At 52.1% G+C, this 27,576-nt stretch overlaps 2 protein-coding genes and 1 pseudogene across 6 annotated transcripts; 2 read left to right on the top strand and 1 right to left on the bottom strand.

Moving 5' to 3' along the window:
• Nucleotides 1-176: 176 nt before the first annotated feature.
• On the bottom strand, nucleotides 177-17,304 carry CACNB1 (calcium voltage-gated channel auxiliary subunit beta 1). Of its 4 annotated transcripts, none has more exons than XM_065909920.1 (14): nucleotides 17,049-17,304; nucleotides 14,486-14,572; nucleotides 11,346-11,465; nucleotides 10,278-10,400; nucleotides 9,581-9,717; nucleotides 9,273-9,349; nucleotides 8,725-8,879; nucleotides 7,557-7,637; nucleotides 7,052-7,110; nucleotides 6,758-6,867; nucleotides 6,460-6,611; nucleotides 3,222-3,317; nucleotides 2,604-2,789; nucleotides 177-656 (listed from the first exon to the last, which is right to left on the bottom strand). In XM_065909920.1, exons 1-14 carry the CDS (start codon nucleotides 17,130-17,132, stop codon nucleotides 192-194), a joined length of 1,932 nt encoding a protein of 643 aa, XP_065765992.1. In that variant the 5' UTR covers nucleotides 17,133-17,304; the 3' UTR covers nucleotides 177-191. The 4 variants fall into 4 exon arrangements, with proteins under 4 accessions (XP_065765992.1, XP_065765993.1, XP_065765994.1 ...); XM_065909921.1 differs by lacking the exon at nucleotides 8,725-8,879 and adding an exon at nucleotides 7,903-7,922; XM_065909922.1 differs by lacking the exons at nucleotides 14,486-14,572; nucleotides 17,049-17,304 and adding an exon at nucleotides 13,045-13,166.
• A 3,044-nt stretch (nucleotides 17,305-20,348) lies between these two features.
• Nucleotides 20,349-24,116, top strand: LOC136149794 (large ribosomal subunit protein eL19). 2 transcript variants are annotated; one of them, XM_065910361.1, is made up of 6 exons: nucleotides 20,349-20,395; nucleotides 21,141-21,247; nucleotides 22,326-22,448; nucleotides 23,098-23,218; nucleotides 23,586-23,696; nucleotides 23,908-24,116. In XM_065910361.1, exons 1-6 carry the CDS (start codon nucleotides 20,391-20,393, stop codon nucleotides 24,029-24,031), a joined length of 591 nt encoding a protein of 196 aa, XP_065766433.1. In that variant the 5' UTR covers nucleotides 20,349-20,390; the 3' UTR covers nucleotides 24,032-24,116. The 2 variants fall into 2 exon arrangements, with proteins under 2 accessions (XP_065766433.1, XP_065766435.1); XM_065910363.1 differs by lacking the exon at nucleotides 20,349-20,395 and adding an exon at nucleotides 20,422-20,553.
• LOC136149795 (large ribosomal subunit protein eL19-like) overlaps nucleotides 20,425-27,576 on the top strand; it is a 239,275-nt pseudogene continuing 232,123 nt past the window's right edge.

Raw genomic sequence — 27,576 nt, 5'->3', positions numbered from 1 at the left:
CCGCTGAGGCTTAAGGGACTCCCAGGAGCTGGGTGGAAGGTTACCACCAAAGAAACTCCACACTGAGCAAAGGCATCTGAAAGGAGGGAGACAGCGCCCCCTGGAGGCACGATACACCTCCGTGGTGAGCCCCCGTCCCTCCCCTCCCTTGGGCTCAAGAGCCCTTCCGCCCACTGTGTAGCCCCTGCCCCTCAGCGGATGTAGACGCCCCGCCCCCAACCCTCCAGCTCGTTCTTGTTGCGCCCCAGAACTGGGCCCCCGCCCTCCGCGCAGTAGCGGGCCTTATTCCGGCCGCGGTTCCGGTTGTCGGTTAGCTCCTCTTCATAGTCTTCTTCCTCATCCTCCCAGGATCCCTGTCGGACTGGTGGGGTGCTGCCCCCTGCAGGGTCTCCAAGCCCTGGCCCCTCGGAGGGGTCAGTCTCCATGTCCACACACGAGTCTCCCAGCTCCGTGTAGGCAGAGTTTCGGTTGCCAGGGGTGTCGGCATCAAACGTGTCTTGGCGGGACAGTGCCCGCAGGGTGCCCGCCCGGCCTGGCGGGTGGCTGCCGGGGTACAGGCCTGGGGGCTGGCCCAGCTCTCCCGGGTACTCGTGCACGCTGGCGTGCTCCCCCGTGGCCCGTTCCAGCGACTGGTCCCCGGAAGCAAGGTAGGGTCCCTGGTTAGCAGACAGACGGTACACACCATGCAGGTCAGGCAGGAGTGAGAGAAACACAACAAAGCAAGGCAGGTTAGTGACGGCGCCAAGACACCCAGCCTGGCTGAAGGAGCAGGGTGCTGGCCCTAGGGGGTGGGCAGCTGGGCCACCGGCTCTGGAGCCCAGCCAGGGGACAGAACTCAGGGCATTTGTTCTTCCATTAGGAGAGGGGGCGCCCGACCTTCTTAGGTGTGAGAAGGCATGACTCTCCTGGTAATCATGGTAGAGAGCCCATGAACAATTAGTCGTCCCTTCCTCAAGGCACTCATTAACACCGTCTTGGGCTAAATCATCATTAACAGCACATTAGTATTGCCACTTGTTAGTGGTTGATTGGGTTAGTCGTTGCCCCAAATATACTAAAGAGAATTTCATACAGCTCCTTCAGCCCAATGGGACCCTAATCATAGGTGTCCAGAACTCCACACTTCCCCCTACTCCACTCTGAGTCAGATGACAGTCTCCAAGGTTGATAGGATTCCTCCCCTGCCCTCAACAGACTCAAAACGTCAGGCTGGGGAAGGCTGCTGCTGCTAAGTCGCTTCAGTCGTGTCTGACTCGGTGCGGCCCCACAGACGGCAGCCCACCAGGCTCCTCTGTCCCTGGGATACTCCAGGCAAGAATATTGGAGTGGGTTGCCATTTCCTTCTCCAATGCATGCATGCATGCTAAGTGGTTTCAGTCGTGTCCGACTCTGTGCGACCCTATGAACAGGAGCCCACCAGGCTCCTCTGTCCATGGGATTCTCTAGGCAAGAATACTGGGGAAAGCTGATGGGTCTCTATTCCCCACTGGCAACGATGAGATGGCTCATTGTCCTCAGCACCAATGTCACATGAAGATGGCCAAGGAGGCTGCTGGGTGGGGTGCCAGTGGGGTTCTAGTGCATCCCCTGCCACTTCAAGCTATGTAAACCCTGAGCAGTGACTCCCATCTCAGTGGCCCAGTTTCTCTGTTGGGCTGTGATGGGGATTAGGCTAGACAGCAATTTTCATTCCCTGGAATTCTGGGATGGGTGGACAGGACAGAGGGAGCTTCAGGGGTCCCTGTGGAGCTAAAGTGGAGGCCAAGCCACTAGCCCTCTCTAAGCAGAGCAAGGATGCCTTATTTACACACTGAACTTCCCATAAAATTCAGGGAACAAATGGGTTCTGGTGCCAAAAACAAATTTGAAAAGCAGTGGTCTAGAATGATTTCCTGGGTTTCTTCTGGCTCTAATCCAGAACTTAATGGTTTGACCTCAGAGATAGGCCATGGCTACCATGGGAGATCAAGGTAGGGTGGAGCACCCACAGGAGGATCTTCCCTGGAATCTGTTTAACTGGGAGAAGGGTGGAAGGTTCTGTATCAACTCATAGAATATGCTTCATTTTGGGTCTCTTCTGAGACTCCCTGGAGATTAGGGCTCTGGAGCAGGGGGCAGTCTCTCTGGTTTTAATGGCCCTGCTCTGTGCGACTCCCTGGGTCTGAGGGCCCTTGGTCTGTTGCGTCTAAAATGCTGTGACCTCTGTTGAGTCTAAAACGGGTGTAGAGTCCAGCAAACATACATTGGTTTTCCTCTGTTTCTTCCTAGTCTCTCATCTTACAAGCCCCCCAAAGCAGAAGCCCCCAAGGCAGCAGATATATTCTTATGGGACCAGGCCCAGACAGGCCCCACCGGCTAGCCCCAACCCCATCAAAAACCACAGACACCAGAAGCTGCCACTCACCACATTTTTTACAAAATGAAACTCTTCCCTTCCTTCCCCAAGTTCCCTGCACTCAGTTCCGAGCCCTGGGCGGGAGGGGAGATGGGCGGGGCACCTACACGGTGTGCTCCTGCTGCGGGGGCACCGCCCTGGCTCGCTGCGAGGCCTCTAGCCCGCCCCAGAAGCTGAGATTTCTCCTGAGTGAGGTGAGCACTTGTACCTGGAGGTTGGAGACAGGGGCAGGGCTGGCAGCCAGGGCTGCCGTAGCCATGGTGCGGTTCAGCAGCGGATTGGGCGGAGTGCTGCTGGGCGGGTGTGTAGCCTTCCAATAGGCTTCCAAGTACTCTGCCAAGTGCTCGCAGGCGTCCTCCAATTGGTTCTCATCCAGGATGATGTCAAACATCTCCTGTGGAGGCGGGGTTAAGGGCAGGGCTGGGATGAGCTGGGCGTGACCAAGGGGTGAGGGTGTGGCCTGGGGGCAGTGGGTGGAGTCAAGGGGTTGAAGGACAAAGTTAAAAAGAAATCTCTGGATGTTCGGGAAAAGGAGGGCTCTCAGATATGTCAATTAAATATATATAAGGAGATCTTGGCACCTAGATATTACAGCTCCCTCATTCTATATATAAGGTAGCCAAGGCGTGGAGAGGGGCTTAACTGTCCATAGAGAAGTGGTGCTTCTGGGACTTAAAACACAGTCTCTAACTGCCTGTCCAGCCCTCTTTTCCCAGAAAATCCATCTGCACCTCTGGACTGGACCCAGGTGTTCCTGGTCACTCTCTCGGCAGGCCAGAGGAAACCAGGAGAACCCAAATGCCCTCCCTTCCCTTTGAGCACTCACGGGGGGACACTGCGCCAGTTTCTCTGAGGCTGCTATTTGGACGTTGAGGTGTTTGGACTGAGACTTCCCTCGAGACTTGATGAGCCTCTGAAGAACCTGTTTGGTAGGGGGAAAAGAGGAGCTAGAGGGACCCTGCAAAGCACCAACCTGGAGAGTCAGGTCCTGGTTGGAGCCAACGTGGAGAGACAGTATTAGGGCCGGGGGAACATTCCATGACGCTCAGCCCTGGATGCCTTTTCAGAAATGACCTCACCAGCCCTGTGTCCATCCTACACAAAGCTCAGGCTCTCTCCTGGGTCTCATGCCAGCCTCTCCTGGGACATTCCAACGGTGATTGTATGAAGGGCAGTGATTCTCCTTCCCAACCCCTGTAACCTTCATTACAGGTTTCATTCATTCTCTGAGCCAACTTCCCCTCCATGTTAATAACAGGCAGCCATCCTTTATAGGGACACTTGCTATGCCTTGGCACTGGTCTGTGCTTTTTTTCATTTTATTGTTGTTGTTTAGTTGATAAGTCGTGTCCGACTCTTCTGCGACCCCATGGACTTGTAGCCCGCCAGGCTCCTCTGTCCATGGATTTTCCAGGCAAGAATAGTGGAGTGGGTTGCCATTCCCTTCTCTGGGGATCCTCCCGACCTAGGAAACAAACCCATGACTTGCACATTGCCAGCCAGATGCTTTACCACTGTGCCACCAGGAAAGTCCTTTTTTTCATTTAGTTCTGACAATAATGCCACTAGGCAGCCACTATTATAATCCTCATCTCAATGATAACAATAATAATGATGATAATAGCTAAACATAGAGCTACAACCTTAACTAAGTGGTCAAAATTAACAGTACCAACAATACAACAAACCAACATCCTTTGCTTCCTGATGGAATGCACTCAGAAGGATACATCACTTGAGTAGTATTCCTACCAGAAATGCAAAACCTCAATCTGTTGACAGAAACATCAGACAAACCCACGTTGAGCAACAATCTACAAAATAAGTGATCTGTACTCTTCAAAAATGATAGTCTCATGAGAATCGAAGAAAAGCTCAGGAAAGTTTTTAGCTTAAAGATTACTAAGGAGAAAAAAAAATGAAATAAAGAAGAAAAAATACTAAAGAGAGATAACAACTAAATGCAACACGTGATCCTGGATTGAAGGGGAAATTGCCATAAGGGGCATTTTTGGGACAACTGGTGAAAACTGAAGATAGACAGTATTTTAGTGAGATTTCTTGAATTTGACAGGTAAGTTAATGTCCTTGTTCTTAAGAAATACATGTTGAAATTTTGAGGGATAAAGAAATACAAGAGCTACAACTTAAAACAGTTCAGAAGAAATATATATATATAAGCACATATATACATAATACAGACATACATAAAGTGTGTGCATGCTAAGTCACTTCAGTTGTGTCTGACTCTGTGTGACCCTATGGACTGTAGCCCCCCATGGCTCCTCTGTCCATGGGAATTCTCCAGGCAAGAATACTGGAGTGGGTTGCTATGCCCTCCTCCATGGATCTTCCTGACCCAGGGATCACACCCACATCTCTTACATTTCCTGCATCTGGCAGGCAGGTTCTTTACCTGCTGAGCCATGGGGGAAGCCCTAAAGTAGATGTGGCAAAATGTTCAAAATTAGTGAGTCTGAAAAAAATTAATTGTATGGTTTAATTGGCTGAATTGAATGGCATGTGAAATTTACTTCTAAAAAGCCATTAAAAAACTGGTAAGTCTGAGTCAAGGGTATTCAAAGGTGATCCTTTGTACTGTTCCTGCAACTCTCCTATAAATGTGAAATTACTTCAAAATAAAAATCTTCAAGAATTGAACACATATAGCACTTAATAGGTACCAGGCACTTTGCATGGTTAATTTGTTTATTTAATCTTCACAAACATCACCTAAGGATTCCTATTTTCCAAATGAGGAAACTGAGGCATAGAGAAGTCAGGTGACCTGCCCAAAGAGCACAGAGCCAGTAGGTAAGTGGCAGCAGTGGAACATAAACCCAGGCAGCCCGGCTTCAGAGTCCCCACCCTTAACCTCAGTTAGTGCTCAGTGAGGGCAATGGAACTTGTGTGTTACTTTTAGTTCACAAAGTGCTTTTGCATCCATTATCTCATTTGATCCTTTCAACCACCTCAGGAAGTACTTAAATCCCATCCTCCCCTTTATACTCATTAGAAACTGGGTGCTTAGCTCATAGGCTGCTATCATGCAATGTTAACCCCTGACTGCCTTCATCAGTCAGACAGAACTCTGGGCTCTTTACATCACTACCTCAAGAGATGGATTATAATTCCCATTTTGTAGGTGAAAAAAATGTGCAAAAGCTAAATTATCTCTCCAAGATCCAAAGCTCAATACAACACAACCAAAAAACCAACAACAAACTTTAATTAATTAAAATAAGCCACTCAGAGCTAGGATCTGAACCTCATGCTGTCTTCTAACTTCAAATCCGTCACCTAGGGACTTCCATTGTGATCCACTGGATAAGTTCTGCACTCCCAATGCAAGGGACCTGGGTTCCATCCCTGGTCAGGGAACTAGATCCCAATTGCTACAACTAAGAGTTTGCATGCCACAACTAAAAATCCCACATGACACAATAAAGACTCCGCATGTCACAACTAAGATCCAGAGCAGTCAAATAAATACAGAAACATTTTAAAAAATCCTTCAACTTAGCTCATCTTCCACGTTTCTCAAAACCACTAATGTCTAGGGGGGGAAACTAATGGAGCTGCTATATGACAAAGAAGTAAATCAGTCTTCCTACCAAGTTCATCTCTATCAAGGTCTAACTGAGGGCAGTACAGCAAAAAGGACTGAAGTAAAAAGACAGGAGAAAAAAAAGAAGACATGAGCGGTCTTTTTCCAACTGCCAAGTAGCTGGGTGACACTGAGGCAAGAACACACAGAATTCTTTCTATTTTCTGGACTAAGGATGGGAGGTCAACAAAGCAGAGACAGGGGACTAACCTGCACAACTCTGATAATAATATTTAAAATACTTAATACATGATGAGGTACATTATACCAGACCATTTGCTAAGTGCTAAGTATTCACATTAGGCTGAATCTTCACAATATCCAGACAATGGAGATTGATGGAGAAGGGAATCTGGGCTTGAGGAGGTGAAGTCACATGATTAGCAAGCAGTACCTGGGCTTAAACACCGATAGCCCACCCAGAGCACTGCTGTCCCCAGTAGGGTCTTGTACCCACCTTAGGAGAGGTGATCTTGATGTAAACAATGATGGGGGCCAGTGAGGTCTTGGAGAGCTGGGCTGGATGGTTGATGGTGTCGGCATCCAGAGCAACCAACTGAAGGGTTCGGGCTAGCTCAAAGATTCGCTCGATCTCGCTCTGAACCTCAGCTAGGGGAGTGGAGTCATAGGGAAGGGGTAAATGTAAGGCAGCCTCCCAGGAGGCAGTGGGCAGATAGAGCATTTCTGGAGATGCCCCCTCACTCCCACATCTGGCCCCAGAGCAGGGTGGGGGTGGAGTCAAGGGATGGGCTCACCCAGGCTGGAGCGTGTATTGGAACGCTCGATGATGATGTGTTTGCTGGGGTTGTTGAGGACTGATCGTTTAGCCAGGGAAATGTCCGCTGTCACACGAGTGATGGAGATCCTAGGGGTCAGGGCAAAGTGTCAGGGGCCAGGGTGGGCTAAAATGTCCTGCCTCCTCCCTAGGCTCCAGGCTGGCCCCGTAGCCCTCAGTCCAAGAGTTCCAGGATTGTCATTCAAGCCATCCTGCCCAACCCCAGCAGCAGAGAACCATGGTGGGCGTGGGGAGCCCGCTCCAAAGGGCTTACCTGCCATCAAACCGATGCTTCAAGAAGTCAAATAAAGCTTTCTGCATCATATCTGTAACCTGAGGTTGGGAGGGGGTGGAGTAGGAGGAGGAGAAGTCAGGTGTTTAAAGCTCTCAAGAAGGGTAGACTGCTAGGTGTCTGCCCCCTGACATTCCATTTTCTTCTTTAATCCCTGAGATGAATGAGTCCCTGTTCAGGGGAGGAAGTGATCCTTCTGAGTTTGAGGGGCCTCCACTGGGGTCTCTGATTCCAGAGATCCTTTCAGGTAGAATCTCTAGGAGGACTTTTCTGGGGATTTTTGAGAAGACTAGACCCTTCTAAGTGGGTCTCCCCATGGGTTGGGGCCCCCCTGGGAAGGGGAGTGGTCTCTGAAGGTCTGTAGCCCTCTGGGGAGGAAACCCTGGGGAGACCCTGCTAGGGGATGTCTCTGGAGTCTCAAGACCGTACAGAGTCCTTCTGGCAGTCTGGGCCCCTCTGGTCCCTATGCCCCTCGAGGGGCTCCTACCTCATAGCCCTTGAGCGACGGTCCCACCAGGATAATGGGCCTCATGGAAGGTACCACGTCATAAGGGGGCACGTGTTCTGTCTAGGGGGAAGCAGGGAGGGGAAACCCCAGAGTGGAGATGGCATTAGCCCCTTTCCCCCCGTCTCCAGGATCCCCCCATGCAGCCTTTCCTCCCCCTGGTCCCAAAGCCCAGATGTGGGGGATCAGGGTGGGGGTGGGGAGGTATGGTGAGGGAGAACCAGGAAGGGTGGGGGGAAATGGGGGCAGATATGGGAATGGGTGTTAGAAGGTCCCCTAGCTCATCCCAGGGAGTGGGGAGGGAGACATAGAAAGCTATGCTACTCACCGACTTCTGCTTCTGTTTGGCTGGGTCCAGATTGCCAAGATGGGGGAGGGGGAGGAGAAAGGGGAGGGTACCCAGGCAGGGGCAGAGGGCAAGGGAGGAGCCAGGACAAGAGAGGGAGGGAGAGCGGGCGGACGAGGAGAGATAACAGGGCATGCGTGTTAGTGACAGACAGAGCCAGAGAGAGGGGATGGGACCCCATGCCAAGGGGGAGCCAGAGATGGCCCTGGGTCAGGGCCAGGAGTGGGACTGACAGCCAGTCCAGTGAACTTGGGAATATTCAGACATCCTCTACCCCCTTTCTGGGTCTGGGAAAAAAGCTGGGAAGAGTGATAGCCCCTCATTTGGTCCCCATCTCCTGGCCCCAGTGCAGGCCAACCTGCCCATTGTAAGGGTTCCCTTAACTGTCTTGCTCTGCAACCAGGAGATCCCTGGGCACCCCATGGGATCCGAAAAGGGCAAAGAAGTGTCACCATTCCACTTTCCCCTTCACGTGTGGGGGCGAGGGCAAACATGGAATATGCCACTGGTAGTGCGGGGGTTTCATTACAACCAGATCTGCTTTCATTTGGGGGGCAGGGACTAGAAGGGCTGCTTCCATGGCGAGAACCATCCCTTCCAGGGAAGAGGGCCAGGGTGGGGTTGTGTATGGAGACAGACGTGCCCATTCTTGGTGCCACTCTTCCCCTTCCCTCCTCCTCAGCAGGAAGGCCTGATCCCCACAAAATCAGGCCAATACCACATCTGAATCCATTCCAGCCCCCCTCCACCCACCAAAGAGCTGGGCCCTGACCTCCCCTCTCACAAGAACCCAACAAGATTTACCTTCTTGAAGAAGGGGATGCGCTTGCCGTGGGGTGGCGGGGTGGTGACACTGCTAACACTAGTCTTAGCAGAGCCGCTCTGCTCCCCGAGTTCTGCCTCCTCATCCTCTAACTCTAGGGGGTCTAGTTCAAAGGCTAAGTTAGTCATTTCATTACCTGGACCGGAGAGTCAGGATTGAGGAAGGAAGGAGGCGAGGTGGGGAGGAGTGAGATGGACATGGAGACACAAGTACAGAACGCAGGGATGGGATGGGGAAAAAAGAAAGAAGAAGAGGTGAATGGAACAGGGCTGGGAGAAATGAATGGAGGGGGGTAGGGGACGGGGGAGTCAGGAGGAGAGATGGAGCTACCGAAGAAATGGGAGAGGACAGACATGAGAGAGTGGGTGCTGACTGACCAGCCCAGCTTGTGGGGTGCCCTGCTCTTCATGGAGGGGGTACCACTGGATGTGTTTGGAGGACTCAGGGTTGGGATATCCCTTACTGCAGGGAAAGGAAGGGACAGGCAATGGGGAGACCACCCCGCCCGTGGGGTGGCGGCCACTCTTACCACTGGCAGGGGGCGTGGGGCGGCGGGTGCCAGTCACCACGTCTCCCAGGCTGGAGCTGGAGTTGTCACCTGATTTGCTGTGTGGGCAGAGAGGCAGACAGGCCGTGAGCAAAGAGGCGGGTGTGAGGGCGGGGGATCTCGTGCTCTCACAGGCTGTCCCGCCCCCCTCCGCGGCCCTCCTTCGCCAGCCCCACGGGCGAGGCCTCGGGCCACTCAGTGTCCTGAGAATATTAGATCAACCCTTGGGGCCTACTCCTGGCTGGCTGGCCTCTCCCGGGGGTGGGAGTGCCCCGCCCCCAGCCAGACACCTGGAGCTGAGGCGGTTCTGGCGCAGCTTCTGTTCCTGCAGCAGGCGCAGGCTGTCCAGTTTGACAGGGCTGGGGATGAAGCCAACCTCACAGCCCTCCTTCACCAGTCGCCCGATCCACCAGTCATTATTGTATTTCTGCAAAAAACAACGGCAGGTGGGGTGGGGGAGATTAGAGGTACAAGCCAGCAGCCAGCTCCAGGAGATACCACTCCCCAAGTCTTGCCTTCTCTGCCCAGGGGATGGCACCCTCAAAGAGCCCCAGCACCAGCCTCTGCATACATCTCCCAATTCTCAGGGCTCTCCAGGACCAGCATCCTCTTGTGCCCTGGAGCACCCCACCCCCAAGCACATCTCTGTTCTGAGAGTCCTTCCTCCTGCCATGGGTCAGCTCTACCCTGGAAAGGTGGGTAGCGAAGCAGATGCTGACACCTCTGTGTGCCCGGCACACTGCCACTCCACCAACAGGCCTCTTCACAAACCCTCCCAACAACCCTGCAACCTAGGTATTACCATTGCACGTTACCAATGAAAAATCTGAAGCTCAGAGAAGTGGAAAGATTTGTCTAAGATCACAGAGCAGATTTAGCCCAGCTCTGCTTGGTTCAGAAGTCTTATTCCACCAGAGCTCTGACTTGCCCCTCTCCTGGGACACACTACACTGCCCTCCCTCCAGATGCCAAGTGGTCTCTCCCCACCTCTTTGATGTGCAGGAAATCCTTCGGCTCGAAGGTGATGGCCACTCCCTGCACAGGCACCTCATCCCCTGGAGATGGGTTGTAGCCGACATTTGTCCGCACAGCAAATGCCACTGGCTTGGTCTAGAGGAGGTACCCAGGGTGGATGACAACCAGAGAGTTAAATCACGATGGGATGTACAACTTCCCGACTGGGGTGGTGATTATGGAGAGGTTTGTTTTGTAAATTCATTAAGATACACATTATACACACTACTATATACAAAGTAAACACAGACCTACTGTATAGCAGAGGGAACTATGTTCAAAATCCTGTAAAAACCTATAATGAAAAAGAATCTGAAAAAGAATATATATACATGTATAACTGAATCACATTGTTGTACACCTGAAACTAAGACAACACTGTAAATCAACTATACATTAAAAAAGTTATTAAAAAAACAAAAGTATACACTGAATGGCTTATGCAGTTTTTTATGTGTATATTAAATTTCACAGTGAAAAAAAAAAGCAAAAAACAGAACTCAGTCCTCTCAGGATGGAGGGGGGCATCAGGGAATAAGTATAGGTGGTGGGGGACCCCAGAATGACACCAAGAAGGAATAGTCATAGTAATAATAATAATAGATAGTAGTAATAATGATAGCAGCTACTGTTTAGTTTGCCAGGCACTGTGTTATATGTTTCACATCCATTATCTTATTTATTCATTACAAAAATCCTACAAAGTGCTATTATCATATTCACTTGAATGAATGGGAAAACTAAAGTTCAGAATGGTTAAGTGAATTGCCTAAGATCTCACAGCTAACAAGAGTCAAACCCAGAAAGAGTGGAAATGTTTAGCTCCTATTATGTGTGGAAACAGTTTTAAGCACTTATTACACTTTATAAGGAGGCAGGTATTATAGCTTACATTTTTACAGATGAAAGACAGAGGCACATGGGAGGCGTACATCCGCCAGGAAGCGGCTGGGCCAAGACCTGACTCGGGTCTGTCCAGGCTGTCTCTAAGGCATGAGGTAAGGCAAACAGTGCCAGCACAGCCCCTCCCATCTTTCTCACCTTGGCTTTCTCTAGCTGGGCTAATGCCTGACGCTCTGCCTCCTTCCTTAAGGCTTCCCGGTCCTCCTCCAGAGACACGTCAGAGTCCGACGGACGGCTGGTGTAGGACTCTGCTGAGCCCTGAAAACAGACAGGGCCAGCTCAGAGCCAATGCTGCTTCCCCAGCTCCTGGGCCGCAGAAGGCACCAGCGAGACACCACAAGGGCTAGGAGAACGCGGTATTAGACAGAAAGAGCCTGAGAATGAGGTCTGCAGGCCCCTGGGAAGAGTGTGGCCCTAGGAAGGGTGATAGCAACAAGCAGGGAATTATGGCAGGTCCAAGGACAGCTGCTTGGGGCCCAGGGAGGGGTGGGAACCTGATAGGGTGCAGTGCAGAGGCGGAGTGCCAAGGGTCAGTCTCCACTCCCTGCTCCTCCTTCCCTCCCCTGCTCCCAGAACCCGCTGAGACAGACTCAGCACAGGCCCTGTGAGTCCTTCCAGGGGCCACAGCCACCAGTTTAGGTCTGAGCCCTCTGCACTGGTGGCCATGGGCAGCCTGCTTCACGTGCTAGGGCCACACAAAAATTTGCTACCTTCTGCTCAAGGGCTAGGGAAGACAGAATCCTAGCTCCCCTGCCAGAAGCTGGAAAGCCCCAACCCTTAGGCTCTTAGAAGATACAAAAAAGAACCCAAGGTTCCTGGGGTGGGGCAGACAGGAGAAATACATCAAGAGAAGAACACAGGCTTTTCCCCTGTATTGGGGTGGCCAACTGCCAGCATTAAGGCGGGTTCAGAAGTCTGGGTGTGCCAGGAAGCTGGCCTTGACCACACGGACCATCCCAGGGCACAAGGAACTCCGTCAGCAATGCAGACACATATGTAAGGCACACATAGCCCAGGAGGTGAATGAACACGCTCATTCACGGGTGTGCTTGGATGTACAACTTCAAGACTGGGAATGTGTGCTCCATGGTATGTCCTGGTGCATGACTGAATGCATACCAATCCATGTGTGTGCCTACAGTGCAGGGGCAGGGGGGCACCCTCAGTGTCTGCGTCCCAAGGGCACGTGAGGACGGGAACCAGAAGGCGTGCATTTATTGCTCCAAAGGGCAGGAGGGGATGTGATGAAAGGGTAAGACTGCAGGGGTGGGAGGGTTTTTTTCTGAAGACAGGAAGGGGTCACTTGGCCAGGAATGCCCATTAGCCTGGCATGGAGGGGACCTTGGAAAGAAAGAAGACCAAGTCCCATCTCCCCAGAGCGCCCTCGTCATCAGCCAGTGTGGCGGCCCATCCGTTTCCCAGCCAAATCAGGAAAATGGGAGACTCTGAGAGGAAAACTAGGGGTTGGGGTGGGGTTTTCATAGAAGCTGGAAAAGCGATACAAAGGAAAGAATGAAAACCAGTGAATCAACTACTCTTTATCCCTCCTGAGCACTCAGAGTCAGGAAGACAGCCACCAGGAGAGCCAGAGGAACAGACCCAGAGATGGAGAGGGAGAGGCACTTACTGACCCCAACACACACACACACACACAGACACACAGACACACACACACACACACACACACACACGCACAAATGCGTGCATACCAGAAATGGCGGGAGGCAAGGAAATAGTGAGAAGGCAAGGAAACAGGCTGGAGTGAAGGCCTCCCACCAGCTTTCCTGAGGGGCTGCTCCCACCCCCGACCCCCACCTTCACTCCATCCCCAGCTCACCACTACGAGGGTCTGGTTGGGCGCCTCCATCCCGGCGCCCTCAGAGCCTGGCCCTGCTGGCCTAGGGGGTGGCCCAAACTGCCCGTTCCCCCAGGGGGCTCAGGTTACAAGCAGAGTTGCTACATGTGCAAACTGCTAGGGTATATTTAGCTCAGAGATGTGGCAAGGCCTGCCCCCCCACTCCCTGCCACCTACTGGGGGTCAGAGCTGGGGAGCTGAGCGGAAAAAGGATTGGAAACTGGGGTCTGATCCCCTAGGTTGGCAAACACTGAAGGAATGAGGCCCTTTTCTGTCAAGAGGGGCTCCATTGAGCACAGTGTCATTTTTCCTAACCCTGGCCCTGGCCCAGTCCTACAACACACACAAGGGATGAGGGAAAGATCAAAGAAAGGAGTTCCCATTTGTATGTGTATTTAGGAATCCTGGGATGAAAGGTCCCTTTCCTGACTTTCTCAAGTCAGGCCTGGGCTTTCGAGTGTCAAGTGTTGTGGAGACAGAAGAATCAAAAAGGGCCTCACTCCAATCACTAGTGGATCTGCCTGGCATCACCCTCTCTCTCTTGGCCTGGGGGGTGGCTGACTTTCCTACTGTCCTCTGTCCTCATGTGCCTGCCCATGTTTTCTTCGATGTATTCCTTCCTTGTCTGATCCTAAGCCCCTCTCGCCTTTTTTGGGTACCAGGCTTTGTTGAGATGCTCTGTAGTCATAGCAACCACATGGCTCTCTCACTGCCTCTTCCTGAGCCTGAGATGGCCTGGGGTTGAGAGTTAGGACAGAGATGAGAATGGCAACTTCCTGACTGAGAACAGAAGACCCCAGAAGGCCATTCAGTTATACCCCCTGCCCTTTCATTCAGGGGTACTGGGTTGAAGTCCTCTCTAAAATCAACTTCCTGCTGCCTCTCCTCCACCCCCTCAACACACATTCTCTCTGCATATTAAAGAACAGTCACCAAAAAAAATAAAAAAATAAAGAACAGTCACAACTGGATGTGAGGAGGGCGTTTCCCCTGATCCACACCTAATCAGGGCTCTAGGGACCCAAATGTCCTGGCTCCTCATTTCGTAGGACCTCCCTCTACCCCATGCTGTCACAGATTCTGGGGGAGGACAGGGAAGAAGACAGCCGGCAGGGGGAGTGGGTGACAGCCTGAAGCAAGCTAGAAGGAGGCAGGCCAGGCTGTCCCTGAATGAGATGACGCAGGCAGGCAGCAGGGGCTGGTGCCTGGTGCTGGGGGAGGGGCTGGGCGGGGGCTGAGGGCGTGGGTACAGCTGACAGTATATGCAGAGGAGGTCATGGGGTGTAAGGGTGATGGGGTGGTTCTAGGCAGGTAACAAATGATGTGGGGGAGGGTGCCTGGAGAAAGCCTCAGACCCAGCTCACCAATCCTGATCTCCACCAACCAGCCACCTCCCTCCTCTCAACCCAGCCTCCCCATTTACCTGGCGGACAAAGCTGTTGGATGTTGTATCCGAGGATGTGCTCCCATCTGACCTTTTGAACCGCCCTTTCCTCTTGCTGTATTTGCCCTGGAGAAGCCAGGAAGGGACAAGAATAGAATCTCAAAGACCCTGGCCCAACCCTCACCCCATCAAGTCCAGAACTACTGCCAAGCCTTGGAAATATCATTCCCTGATCTCAAGAGCCTGCCCCTCCATTTTCTTCCTGAGATGGTACAGCCCGAGGGAGAGGGAGGGCCCAGACCACAAACATGGGGTGGGGGACAGAGCAAGAGTGCCCTAGGAAGCACACACAGAAGCCCCCAAGCCAAGTCAGAGGTTGGGAAGGGGGAGGTGCTGAGAAGCTGGAAGCTCATTAGGCAACAAAGCTAATTAAGATGCTGGGCAGGCTGCAGAGGCCTGGGGGGGGGGGGGGCGGGGGGAAGGGAGAGACTGCCTGCAGTGCTAGGGGTGTGGAGAGAGCCCCCGGGGAAAGTACCCTTCCCTCTCCACTTCAGCTGGAGCAGAACCGGGCTGAGTGTGCCTATAGCCCCCAGAGAGAAGAGGAATCGCCAACCCAGACCCAGCTTGGCTTTCCTGAGCCCAACTCTTGCCTTGTTTTTTGCAGAGTGGGGAGGGGAGTTGCAGCTCTCTGGTCTTAGAGACCTAAAACTATTAGATTTCTAGGGAGGAGAGGAGGGGACATGAAACTGTCTTTGGAAAGTAAATATTTAACACTAACCTTGACCCATGGGGGCAGATTTAGCACACCCCTCATCCTGGTAGGACTTTTTTTCAGCCCCCTTTTCACAATCACAGTGATCATACCTCTTCCCAAGGGGGCAAGAGACATCAAGCCCTCTAGCCCTCAGCTGCCACTGCCCACGTCCTGTCCCATGATGCCCACCAGGCTGCATAATCTAAATGCCCCTTGGCCCTCCCCCAAGAAAAACTGAGGACGCAGCCCCAGCAGGGCCTCCGGGAAGCCAGGCCCAGTCCCGCTGGCTGGGCTCCTGGCTTGGGTGGTGTGGACACTGCCTGACCTCTCAAGTAGCCACCGATTCGGGTATTTCCAGGCCTCCTGGAAAGGGGGTTGCTTCTTTGCCCTCCTCAACTCACATATACACATCGGCCCCCAGGCAATCTAGAGTGAGAGGGGATGATTGAGGGTCCAGGCCCTCCAAGCTGCTGTCTACAACCTCCATCCTAGAGTTTCTTTGCCAAAGAAGCTAGATAAGCCATAACCAGACTAGAGGCTCTGGTTCCTTGGGCTTGAGTACAAGGAGATGGATGGATAGATGGGCAAGACACCTGGGAACCCTTCAAGAATCCTCCCTCCCTCACCTTCTCTCGAACCAGACATGTATCCAACCTCTAGGATTGAGGATCCCTATGAATTTAAGAGGATTCCCCCAGTGAGCACAAAGCTCTCTTTCACAACATCACCACTATCCCAGGCTAGGAAAAGGGAGTGGCACTCAGAGGGACAAGGGACAGCTGAAAGGAAGGCCCCAGTCAGCTGCCTCCCAGGCTCCAAGGGGGCCTGGGGTGGAGAAAGGAAGTATTTTTAGGTCTGATCTGACACCCCCCCCCCACGTGCCCATCAGCCATACTATCACGGTGGTTACAGTTGCTCCAGGCTGGCCACAGCAAAAAAAGAGTTAATGCTATCCTAGCCTTGGGGTGTTGCCAGAATGGAAAAGGACATGTCCCAGAGAAATTCTTGGGCACGACCACCCCAGACTCTGTTGGTCACTCCACCAGCACCCTCCACCCCCAAGAATATCCCTTCTTGGGGGTAACCAGTGGGTACAGGAAAAGTGTGAGTGGGGGTGGGGCGGCAGACCCCTCCGCACCCCCCGCCTCCCCCCCCCCCCCACCGCGCCAGGTAACACAGTTTCTTCCCCTCCAGGACAGTGAGTTGGCATCCATCCAACTTTCCAAACTTTGGAGGCGTTTTCTGGGGCTAGGGGGATGGGTCGGGAAGGGCTAACACGGGTGTCGGGGGAGGGGAGGTGGTCTAATATAGAGGTGGAACTGAAGTGGCTGGGACGGGGGCCTAGCTCGGTGCTGGTCCCTTCTCCACCCTCGAGGGCCAGCGTCCGCAGCTCTGAAGGCCTGCTGGCACCGCCCTCTGACCACCGCCTCGGCCATCTCCCAGTGCCACCCCCACTCTACCCACACCCGCCTGGAGCCCCTGAGCGTGCTCTGCGTCGCCCCCATTGCCTGAGCTCGCTCTCTAGCCTCCCTCAACTCCCGGATCCCGCCGCCAGCACCCACACTCTTAACCCACTGGAGCCGGTACCCAAGGAGCAAAGCCCCTGACGCGGGGGAGAGGAGGCGAGGGTGACAGGCGGCCCGACCGCCCCCTCCCCGCTCTGCAAAACCGCAGCACAACTCCCAGCCAAGCGCCTATCAATCATTCACTGGCAGGGATGGGGGGCGCAGAGCCTTCTCCCCTCCACGCCGGGCATGTAACCCCTCTCTCCCCGGTCCCCCCTCGATCCGACCCCACCAGGTCCACGGGAGCGGCCCCCTTCCCTCGATCCCGGCCATCACACCTCACCTGCGGGCTGGGGTCGAAGACCTCCATGGGGATCTCCTGGGAGGATGGGTAAGGGCCCCGGGACATGCTGGTCTTCTGGACCATGGAGAGGAGCCTCCCCTCCGGCCGCCGGCCCGGCCCAGCCGGGCGCCCTCAACGCATGAGAGAGGCCGTCGGAACCGAGAGCAGCGTAGCCAGCACCCGGTCCAGCCACCTGGCCCGGCCTTCGGTTGCCCTCTTCCTGCGTTCCCTCCCTCCTCCCGCTCTCTCTGCTGCCGCCGCCTCCTCCGCCCCTGAAGGCTCAGCATCTCCCCCCGCCCCTCCCTCCCTCCCTCCCTCCGCCAGTCGCGGCCCCGCCTCTCGCAGCCCCTCCGCTGGCTCTGCACAGACAATGGGAGGGAGGCTGCAGGGACGCACGCCTCTCCCTGCGAGCTCCGGTCTCCGACTGGCCTAGGGTGAGGGTGGCCACTCTGGGGGACATTAGAAACCTTGCCAAAGGCTGAGGGCGGGGGGTGGTGGGGTGCGGGGGTGCGGTTTACCAGTGGATGCCAAGCGCGGATGGAACCGAAGCGCGGATTAGCATGGCTGGCACCGCCCCCCGCTTCCGTCCCAAACCGCTCTTCCTAGCTGGTCTCCCCATTCCATTCCAGGCTGGGCCACCGGAACTTCCCAGCCCTGGTGATCCTGGGACCCGGCTTTAACTCCTTTCTCCCCACTGTTGTCCCAGACCGCCTTGAGCCAAACAGAAAGGCCCCTCCCTCTCCAATAGGTTGGTGATGGATGGCTGGAGGCTGAAGCTGGGGTGGGGAGGGTGTCCAAATGGAGTTCAGCAGAGACAGCAACAAGAAATCCCAGGGATTCAAGAGTCCTATTGCCCTAGCGCTAATAGCTATCCCCCAAGCCTTTCCAAAAGGCCAGGGGTGGGCCTGGGTGAGGTCTGTGTTCCTGGGTAGAGAGGGAAGAGGAGAAAGAAATGTGGAGCTGAGACTGGAGAGTGGCGAAAATCAGATCTAATGACCTGTGACCTGGAATTGTTTCCCCCTTCATCCCTTATTTGGGGACAGATATCCAAGGCCTGGACCCAAACCACCATGATCTCTGAAGCTGAAAAGAGTAGAGGATTCTGGCAAGAGGCCTTAGTGCCAATTTGGTTCAGGCTCTTTCTGGTGGTGTGGTTCTGGGCACATCAGTACACCTCTCCTGTAAAATGGGTTTGCTGGTACTGTGGGGTGTCTGTCACCTGGGATTTTTGGGAGGAAGAGGAAATTAAATGATGGGTTTCTGAGATGTTTGGAGATGCTGTAAGATGCTGTGCAGGGCAGGGGTGGGGTGGGATGGGGTGGGGAAGGAGGGTAGAGTGTCAATTTTGACAGGAGGACCTGTTACCACCTTACTTGACCCCTTCCTGGGCTCCACAAAAAAGAGAAATGAGAAGTAGAATGGAGACTTGCCCAGGTTCAATGACTCTAAAATAAGCCAAGCTGGGAGTTTTCTGGCAGTCCAGTGGTTAGGAGTCCATGTTTTCACTGCTGAGTGAAAGTTAAGTAGCTCAGTCGTGTCCGACTCTTTGCGACCCCATGGACCATAACCTACCAGGCTCCTCTATCCATGGGATTTTCCAGGCAAGAGTACTGGAGTGGATTGCCATTTCCATCTTCAGGGGATCTTCCTGACCCAGCAATTGAACCTGGGTCTCCCACATTGCAGGCAAACGCTTTACCTCTGAGCCACCAGGGAAGCCCAGGTTTAATCCCTGAGTGGCGAACTAAGAGCCTGCAAACCCGCGCTGCTAAAAAGTAAAATAAAATAAGCCAACCTGCTATGTTCTGCTGGAGGGGAGTCTGTGGAATACACCGACTCCTCCCTCTCACCCTGGGTTTTCCAACAGGTGTGGATCAGCCCTAAGATCCAACCCTAAGCAGGGCTCCCATCTTTCCCTTGGACACAAGAGAGCCTGGCATGACAGAGAAGGCCTGGGTTTTGTAGAAAGACCTGGGTTTTCAGTTTCTCTATTGTGAGAAAGTGGCATAAGTTTTGCTTCCCTTCCTCTTTTTTTGGGGGGGGGGGGGAGGGGGTGAGGGTGGCCACACCACACTGCTTGTGGGATCCTAGTTTCCTGACCAAGGAACAAACCTGGGCCCTCAGGTAGTGAAAGCACAGAGTCAAAACCTCTGGATCGTCAGGGAATTTCTTTCCCTTCCTCTTTTGGACCTCATCAGCACTATTTAGTGGGCTTCCCAGCTAGCTCTAGTGGTAAAGCACCCACTTAATGTAGGAGGCCTAAGAGAGGAAAGTTCGATATCCGGGTCAGGAAGATCTCCTGAAGGAGGAAATGACAACCCACTTCAGTATTCTTGCCTGAGAATACCATGGACAGAGAACCCTGTAGGACTACAGCCCAAAGGGTCACAAAGAGTAGGACACGACTGAAGCAACTTAGCATGCATGCTCTATTTAGCAGCCAGGAAAGTTCAGATGATAGATATGGGCTTACCAGCTGAAGCAAAGCAAGGAGTTAGAACCAGAACTCAGATTTATGTTTCTTGGACCCTGCAATGTTCTCCTTGGCCTCTTAACCAAAAGCCTTTGGTTCTCCAAAGCAAGAAGAAAGAACTATGAGAGGTCCTGTCGTTTAATTTTTTTTTAAAGACTTTCCAACTATTCTTCCACTCACTTGCTATTTCTCAAGTGCTTACTTATGTGCAAAGCTGTATGAGCCAAACCCAGGACTGGTTCCTGCCATCATGGAGCTTTTCTTAACGCCTTCTTTTGCAAATTAGATATCATAACTAGGTACACTATACAGAGGAGGAAATGGAGGCGCTAAGTAATTAAGGACCACAGTGGCTCAAAAGCTAATGCCTGCACTCCAGGGTTCCCCAACTTTTTGTTGGGGAAGGTTGCTTTTTGTCTGGTATCTGAGCTCATTCTCTCTTGCTTCATCCCCCCCCGTCCAATTAATAAAACATCCTTCCACAGAACCCACTACACCTGGGAGGAGTAGGCCACTCTAGCAAAGCCCCTTTATCCCGCCTGCGCAATGCAGCTGACTTCCGGCTTCCACTACCCACGTCATCGGGTACCCTCGCTGCGCATGCCTAATAGGAAGTCGGACTATGCCACTTTGGCATACCGAAGGGGGATACTTTCCATGTTTTAAAGTTTAAAACCGACTCCTAATGTTAGACTTCTATTACTCTGGGTCTTTTCAGAATATACAAGTAAGTATAGGGTGGCGGAATATGAAAGGACCGAACGGGAATACGGGCGAAAGCGGAACGGGGGATGGACTCTCCCCTTCACAGATAATGGGAGGAGCCTAGCGAGGGCAAGTTCTTTCCTTTCGCCGCTGCGACCGCGGCCATGAGGTAAGCGCTCTCGGGTCTCTGATCCTGGTTGAGTTTTACTTTGCAGGGCTCGGTGCCGCGGCCCATTACAGGAAAAGACAGGGCGGAGGCCTCCCTGAAGCGGCTGGTCCTGGGGCTTGGGGTAGCCGGAGCACACTAGCGCCCGGCCTCGAGGGAAGGTGGGTAGGGGGACGTCCCGGGAACTCTAGGCCGGGGGAGGGCTGGCTACGCGCCCTGCACGTGTCTGAGGCGACCCACCGAGGCAGAGGAAAGGCGGCGGCGGGGACTGGGCTGTGGCCCCCTTAACTCGCTGGGGCAGTCTGTAACTCCGAGCCCATTTCTGCTTCCATATGACGTAGGGCAGGCCGCGAATAGGCCTCAAGCCTCTGCCTGCCAAAAGTGAGGCAATCCTAGCATTTTGATGCCTTCTGCCCCGTAGACCCATCATTAAGAAAACTTTTAAAGCTAGTTTATTGCTGAGATAAAAGGCAGACGAGCCCAGGAAACAAAAGACTAGACTGGACTAGCAAACGAGCCCAGGAAACAGCCACAGATTCTTCATGTTAAACACTTTATTTTTCATGCTGGGTACCAGAAAAGGCGTAAGCCCCCTCTTCATTCCAGTTTTATCCGTTAATTTTATTTTCCAGAGGGGAAAACAGACCCACAGACGTTGTCTACCGTGGGGTGGGCAGGTTGTGTTGGGGATGCTCAGCCTTGCCCAGGTATGCTTTCCAGGGCCTGATAGTGTTTTCTGTTGTCACAGTATGCTCAGGCTTCAGAAGAGGCTTGCTTCCAGCGTCCTTCGCTGTGGCAAAAAGAAGGTCTGGTTGGACCCCAATGAGACTAATGAGATCGCCAATGCTAACTCCCGTGAGTTCTTGGGGGTCTGCGTTCCTTCTTTACCCTCCCCATTTCTCATCCTTTGTGCAATGAAAGGTGACACTATTATGTTGACTGTTAACATAGGCTAGCTTACAGTCTGGGGGGGGTGTCATCAAATGGAGGAGTCATGAAAATATGGATTGCCAGAGGTTCTCTTCCTGACCTTTGCCAGAATGGCAGGATAGACGTTGATGGCAGCCACTCAGTGTTACATTAATAAATATCGCTAGAGTGGATGTTCTGTTTTATAAGTTATGTGAGGAATTTTTGGATAGAGTACAAGGACTGGGGTGGGGGCAGGGGGTAGAGATGACCAAGGAAATGAAGTGATGAATTGGGACGTTCAAAGCAGAGTATAGAGTGGGCAAGTAGGAATTTATAGCAAAGGAGCAAAGGGGGTGTTTATAGCAAAGGGGGTCAGTGGATGAAAAATTACTAAGAGGATGACAAACTATAATGGAAAAGAATATGAAAGTGTGTGTGTGTATATATATATATGTACAACAGTCACTGTGTTATACAGCAGAAATTAACACAACATTAAATCAACTACAATAAAATAAATATTTTTTTAAATAAAAATACTAAGAGGAAACAGGTTAGGGGGTTTCTGGCTGAACTGACCTAACAGGATTCTTTAAGGAAGTGTACAGATTGGCCTGTGAGAAGCTTCAGGAGCTGATGAAAGTTTAGCAGGAATCTTTGTCAGTATCAGGGAAATTCTTTTTGTTTGGGTTTGTGGTATTGTAATATGTGCTCAGAAAATCCTTATTTTAGACTGGTAGCTAATAGGTGAGACAGAATCTGAAGGACTAGTCTATATCTGTATATTATTTTGATCACATATCCCCAAATAAGTATATTTGAGTGCTATTAGACATCTAAAAGGGTAGAAGTTTTGTTGGTTGTTTTTTTTTTAGGAAAGAAATAGAAGGTCCCCAGTTTGCACCATTTTTGAAAACCAGGGATGTGAGCCATGCCTCTGTCATGTCCTGTTTGAACTCTTGAGTTATGACTGGTGGGACTAGGACCCACCTGACTGACCAGGTATATTGTGATTTCCCAGGCCAGCAGATCCGGAAGCTGATCAAAGATGGGCTGATCATCCGGAAGCCTGTGACTGTCCATTCCCGGGCTCGATGCCGGAAAAACACCTTGGCTCGCCGGAAGGGCAGGCATATGGGTATAGGTAAGTGCATTCTGTTTATTCCAAGACTTGGGGAAAGATAGATGATTAAATCTAGACTGGGATAGATTCAGAATCTTTCCCCATTCTGACTTATTTTGAACCCTTTTCTTAGTCCGTGATGCTTGGTGTGTTTTTCTGTTTGCAAATCAGAAAGTTGGCACTGGTGTGGGAATTGATGGTATTGGTAGAAAGAGGTCTCATTTATTGAGCACCTATACCTTGCCAAGGATCCTACTGGATACTTAAGGAATGTTGTCCTATAAATCCTAACATCACTTTGTAAGGTCAGCATGATCTGGGGAGATGGAGGTCACACCGCCTTTTTAAGATCTTCCAGCTTACCTGTTGCAGGCTGCCTCACCTGAGGCATGCCTCAGTGCATGCCCTGGAGTGTTCACATTCTGCCTGAAGTGAATGAGGGATAATTGCCTTGTTTCTGCTCCCTTGAAAATTGAGTAAATGAAAGAAGTTTAATACTTGGTATCATCTGTAAAATGGAAATAATGCTACTTAAGATGAGGTACAACTCTTGGTACATGACTCAGTGGACTATAGAGTGTTGTAGAAGTTAGTGGCTCTTGTTGGGACTAATCAGCTGGCTCTAGTAACCCAGATGCACTATGGTGAGCCTGACTCTTCTTCCTCCTAGGTAAGCGAAAGGGTACTGCCAATGCTCGAATGCCGGAGAAGGTAACCTGGATGAGGAGGATGAGAATTCTGCGCCGGCTGCTCAGACGATACCGTGAATCTAAGAAGATTGACCGCCACATGTAAGTACCTTCTCTTGGGCTCACCAAGATCCATTGCTGCTTTGATGACTTGTTCTTTGCACAGATGCAAGCTCTATCTCATTGGCCTTGGGCGGAGAGCCATGTGTCTTATACTTTTGTTAGGAAAGTTCTTCCGTTCTATTCTCCCTGCATATACCATCAGGGTAGCCCACTATCTGCCAGGCGAACTCTTTTATCTCCTAATTGTGCAGAAAGTCTTGGATGAGGGAAAGAATTCTCTGCACCAAGAGGGAAGAGGACAGGAACTCTACATGCTTAGGGGCCTTGTGTAGAAGAGCAGATCACAGACCTACTTCTATTGATGCCATTGCTGACCAGAACCTCTGATAACCCTTGTATCCTACAGGTATCACAGCCTGTACCTGAAGGTGAAGGGTAACGTGTTCAAAAACAAGCGGATTCTCATGGAACATATCCACAAGCTAAAGGCAGACAAGGCTCGCAAGAAGCTTCTAGCGTAAGTTCTGAGACATTAAAAATATGCTAATGTCTAGTCTTGGCTTCCATGCAGTCTATCCAGAATACAGCTGTTGTGTTAGAGATACATACTGCTTGTCCTGTACACACCCGCACACCACCCACCATCAGTGTTGGGATAGTGTGGGGCTGTTGGTTAGTTGAATCAGCTTTTGGTGTCTCCAGCAGCTCACCCATCTTCTCTTTTCCAGGGACCAGGCTGAGGCCCGCAGGTCTAAGACCAAGGAAGCCCGCAAGCGCCGGGAAGAGCGGCTCCAGGCCAAGAAGGAGGAAATCATCAAGACTCTGTCCAAGGAGGAAGAGACCAAGAAATAAAGTTCTCCCCCTCTTCTCTGTACATAGTGGCCTCGGCAATTGCATAGATCACTCATTCAATAAAAGACAAGCCTTTATCTGCCTACCTCTCTGCTTCCAAAGTCTTCAGTGGGGTCTTCACTGTTTATAGGACCAGAACTGAGGACTGGGATACAGATCCTTCCCTGGGTTCCTGCTTTGTTGCTTCATTGACTCCTAGCCTCTGGTCAGGCTCATGCCCCCTCCATCCATGGTGTGTGGGGGCCTCCTTTGAAGGGTGGGACGGAATGACTTCTACCCAAGCTTCAGATATTGTGCCTCCAAACTGCCCTTTACAGCAGAGTATGAAGGGCACCTCAGACACGGTCTCGGATGTTGGTTTTTGGTTGGTATTCAGTTGTGAGTTGTCACATTAAAAATGACAGAAAATAATATGCTTGTGCTCTTCAACTGCACTGAGGTTCAAAGTTGCAGTCTGCTGAACCGCCAGCGGTCCAGAAGGTGGTGATCTGAACCTGAACTGCTGACTGCTGTCTGAGCTCTTTAGACAGCCTTATTGAGATAGAATTGAAGCCATCATTTTGAGCATCCCTAAAGTAGGGTATTTGCTTCTCCATTTTCAGATGAGAAAAGAGGTTAAGCCACATGTTGGAGTCACCTGTTCAGCCTGAGTTAGTGTTGCATCATTAGGGATGGGGAGAATGAGATGAATGACCTGGCTTGGTTCCCAGGCGTCAAGCTTTGGAAGACTGGTCAGAAGGATCTGATGGTCAGAAGGATCCAGTCACAGTGGAGAATGCCTGAAGAGCTGACTTGAATATATTGAGTGGGTGACAGTTGAGGGACTGGTGTCTAGGTGGAAGGGATCAATCAACCAGTTAAATACAGAAGTGTCAGCTCCAGTGAGAAGTGGGAAGGAAAGGGGAACAGCTATGTCGTGCCCCTCCTGGTTACTTCCCTGCCTTCCACCTGTCTTCAGGAGGAATTGTTTTGGAGTAATGTGAAGGCTAGTAAGGGATCTTCAGGGTGTGTAATGGGCAGGTGTGCCTATCTGCATTTGGCTAAGTGATCTTGAGGGCAGTAGACCTGTCCCCATCTCTGCCTGTAGTCTCCTTGTCTAGTCTGGACAGGTCGGGAGATGGGTAACCCAAGGCAGGGAGGTGCAGACAGAACAGTCCAGACAACCTCGACCACCACCCATGTGCATCAGAACCTGGGCTGAGAGGACACTGATTTGGGCTTGCCTGTTGCCACCATAACCAACCTGTGCAAAGAGTATCCATAGGGCCTGCTCTAAGCCTATCATTCCAAATGGGGAAGCTGTGGCCTGGAAGAAGAAGGGCTTTCACCAAGCTGCTTGGAGCATGAGACACCTTCCCATGCCTGGACCGGAGGAGGAAGGGCATGGAAGGCCACCCACCTCCACCTCCTCCAGGCAGTAGAGAGACGATAGGAAGGACAGTTAGAACTTTCTACTTCACTGGGGCTCCTGAGCTGCCGGCACAGAAAAGGGTTGCCATCACGGACCAGGAGATGGTGCTATTCTCTCACAGGTCACAGAAAGGAACTTGAGTGATAGTCGTACAGTCGTGTCTGACTGCAACCCCATGGACTGTAGCCTGCCAGGCGCCTCAGTCCATGGGTTTCTCCAAGCAAGAATACTGGAGTGGCTTGCCATTTCCTTCTCCAGGGTCTTCCCAATCCAGGGAATGAACCCGGGTCTTCCGCATTGCAGGCAGATTCTTTACTATCTGAGCCACCAGGCAAGCCAGACCACAGGTCACTGAAGATATAGGAAACTGCCTCACTTTGGTGAGGGGCTGAAGGGAGGGGGAGGGAAGAACTAAGTTGTAGGAGCCTATCTCTTGGGAAGGCTTGCATTTAATCACTTCTTTCTGAAGCTCACTCCAGGCCTAAGGTTACCTCTTTCCACCACCGGCCTCTAACCCCTTTCCAGGCAGTGCCTAGGATGGCCCCCTCAGCAGACAGACCCCCTAAAGTAATCACTGGATCTCTTCCAGTCCTGGAGCCTTGAGAACTTCTAATGAGATGATATGTCTATTTGGGACTTAAGTCATGGTCCAGTGGTTAAGAATCTACCTGCCAATGCAGGGGACACAGGTTTGATCCCTGGTTCCGGAAGATTCTTCATGCTGTGGAGCAATGAAGTCCATGAGCCACAATTACTGAGCCCACATGCCGCAACTACTGAAGCCTTCGCACTCTAGGGACTGTGCTCCGCAGCAAGAGAAGCCACTGCAATGAGAAACCCATGCACCACAACTAGAGAAAACTGGCACGCAGCAACAAATACCCAACACAGCCAAAAAAAAAAAAAAAAAAGACATGTCCGTTCTCTCAAGAGCTTGCAACTGGTCCCATCATATAATTTTGCATACCTTTTAAAGGAGTTCATGGCCCCAGGTAAAGACTCTCTGAGCAAGTCCAACTCCATTTCTGGAGAAGGAAACTGAAGCCTGGAGGGCCCCCCAGAATCCAAGTTTGGCTTGAACACCAGCACCCACCTTTGATTCCTTCAGATGTGCATGGGTGAAGGGGGGTGACTCAGTGTGGGCCGCACCTGAGAGGTACAAGTACAGCTGCTGCGCCTGGACAAAACAAAAGCTAAGGTCCTTGGTGCTCTCTCTGAGATGAACAGATGAACCACCTGGGCTGGTTCCCCGAAGCACAAGGAGAGCTGAGGCGGGAGGTTTGCCCTGTCTTCCTCGCACTCTTCAGCAGGTGCCCCCAACGTCCTGTGGATGTTAAGGAGGTGGGGAAGGGGGAGAAGGCCGAAGGAGCCAAAGGCAGTAGTGCTAGTAAGATGGGGGAGCCTTACTCTGTCTGCATCTCCCTGCCTCCACCTCTGGTTTCCATCTTTCTGCCCTTTTAGGCCTCTTGTTTCTGGCCCCCAGACTTCCCCCCTTTTTGCATCTCTCCTAAACCTAGATAACCTTAATCTCTCAGGGTACCCAGGTTAAGCTCAGGCTGAGGAGGGGGGACAGAGGCCACAGACAACAGCTAAATGGTGGGTGGCACCACCAGGAGGTTGCTGAGCATCCTCCACCCCAGGGCAATGGTGTTGCTACTCCTGCCACCCCCAGAGAGGACACAGAGGAGGGCCGCGGCCACAGCGGGGGCACCAGCTGTTCCCGGCCCCCAGGCTGTGAGCCTGCTGTTGGGTGGTTCAGCCACCCGAAAAAGCTGCTGTGTTCAGCAGTGCGGCAAATGAGCTGGGGGGAGGCGGGGGTCCAGGCCAGCTGCCGGCTGGTACCGACACAAGTGGGTGTTCAGAAGGTTTGGCTGAAAGTCTCTGACTGTCTCCAGGGGGTGAGGTCTCGATCCCTGGAGCCCCTCCAGCATCTCCAGGGGTCTCTGTTTCCATCTTACTGGTTTAAGGCCATGAGGAATCCAAGGTCAAGTTGGGGAAGAGTTGAACTGGGAAGCAAGAGAGAGAATTTCTGAAACCAGCTTGACCATTAATTTGCTGGGTGACCTTGGGCAAGTTATGAGTCTGCTCTGGGCCTCAGCTGCTCCATGTAAAAAAGGGACAAGTTTGGGCTGGA

Source organism: Muntiacus reevesi, chromosome 18, assembly GCF_963930625.1.
Source record: "Muntiacus reevesi chromosome 18, mMunRee1.1, whole genome shotgun sequence".
Lineage (NCBI taxonomy): Eukaryota > Metazoa > Chordata > Mammalia > Artiodactyla > Cervidae > Muntiacus > Muntiacus reevesi.
The sequence above is the reverse complement of the archived record's forward strand: the minus strand, read 5'-3'. Positions and strand labels throughout refer to the sequence as shown.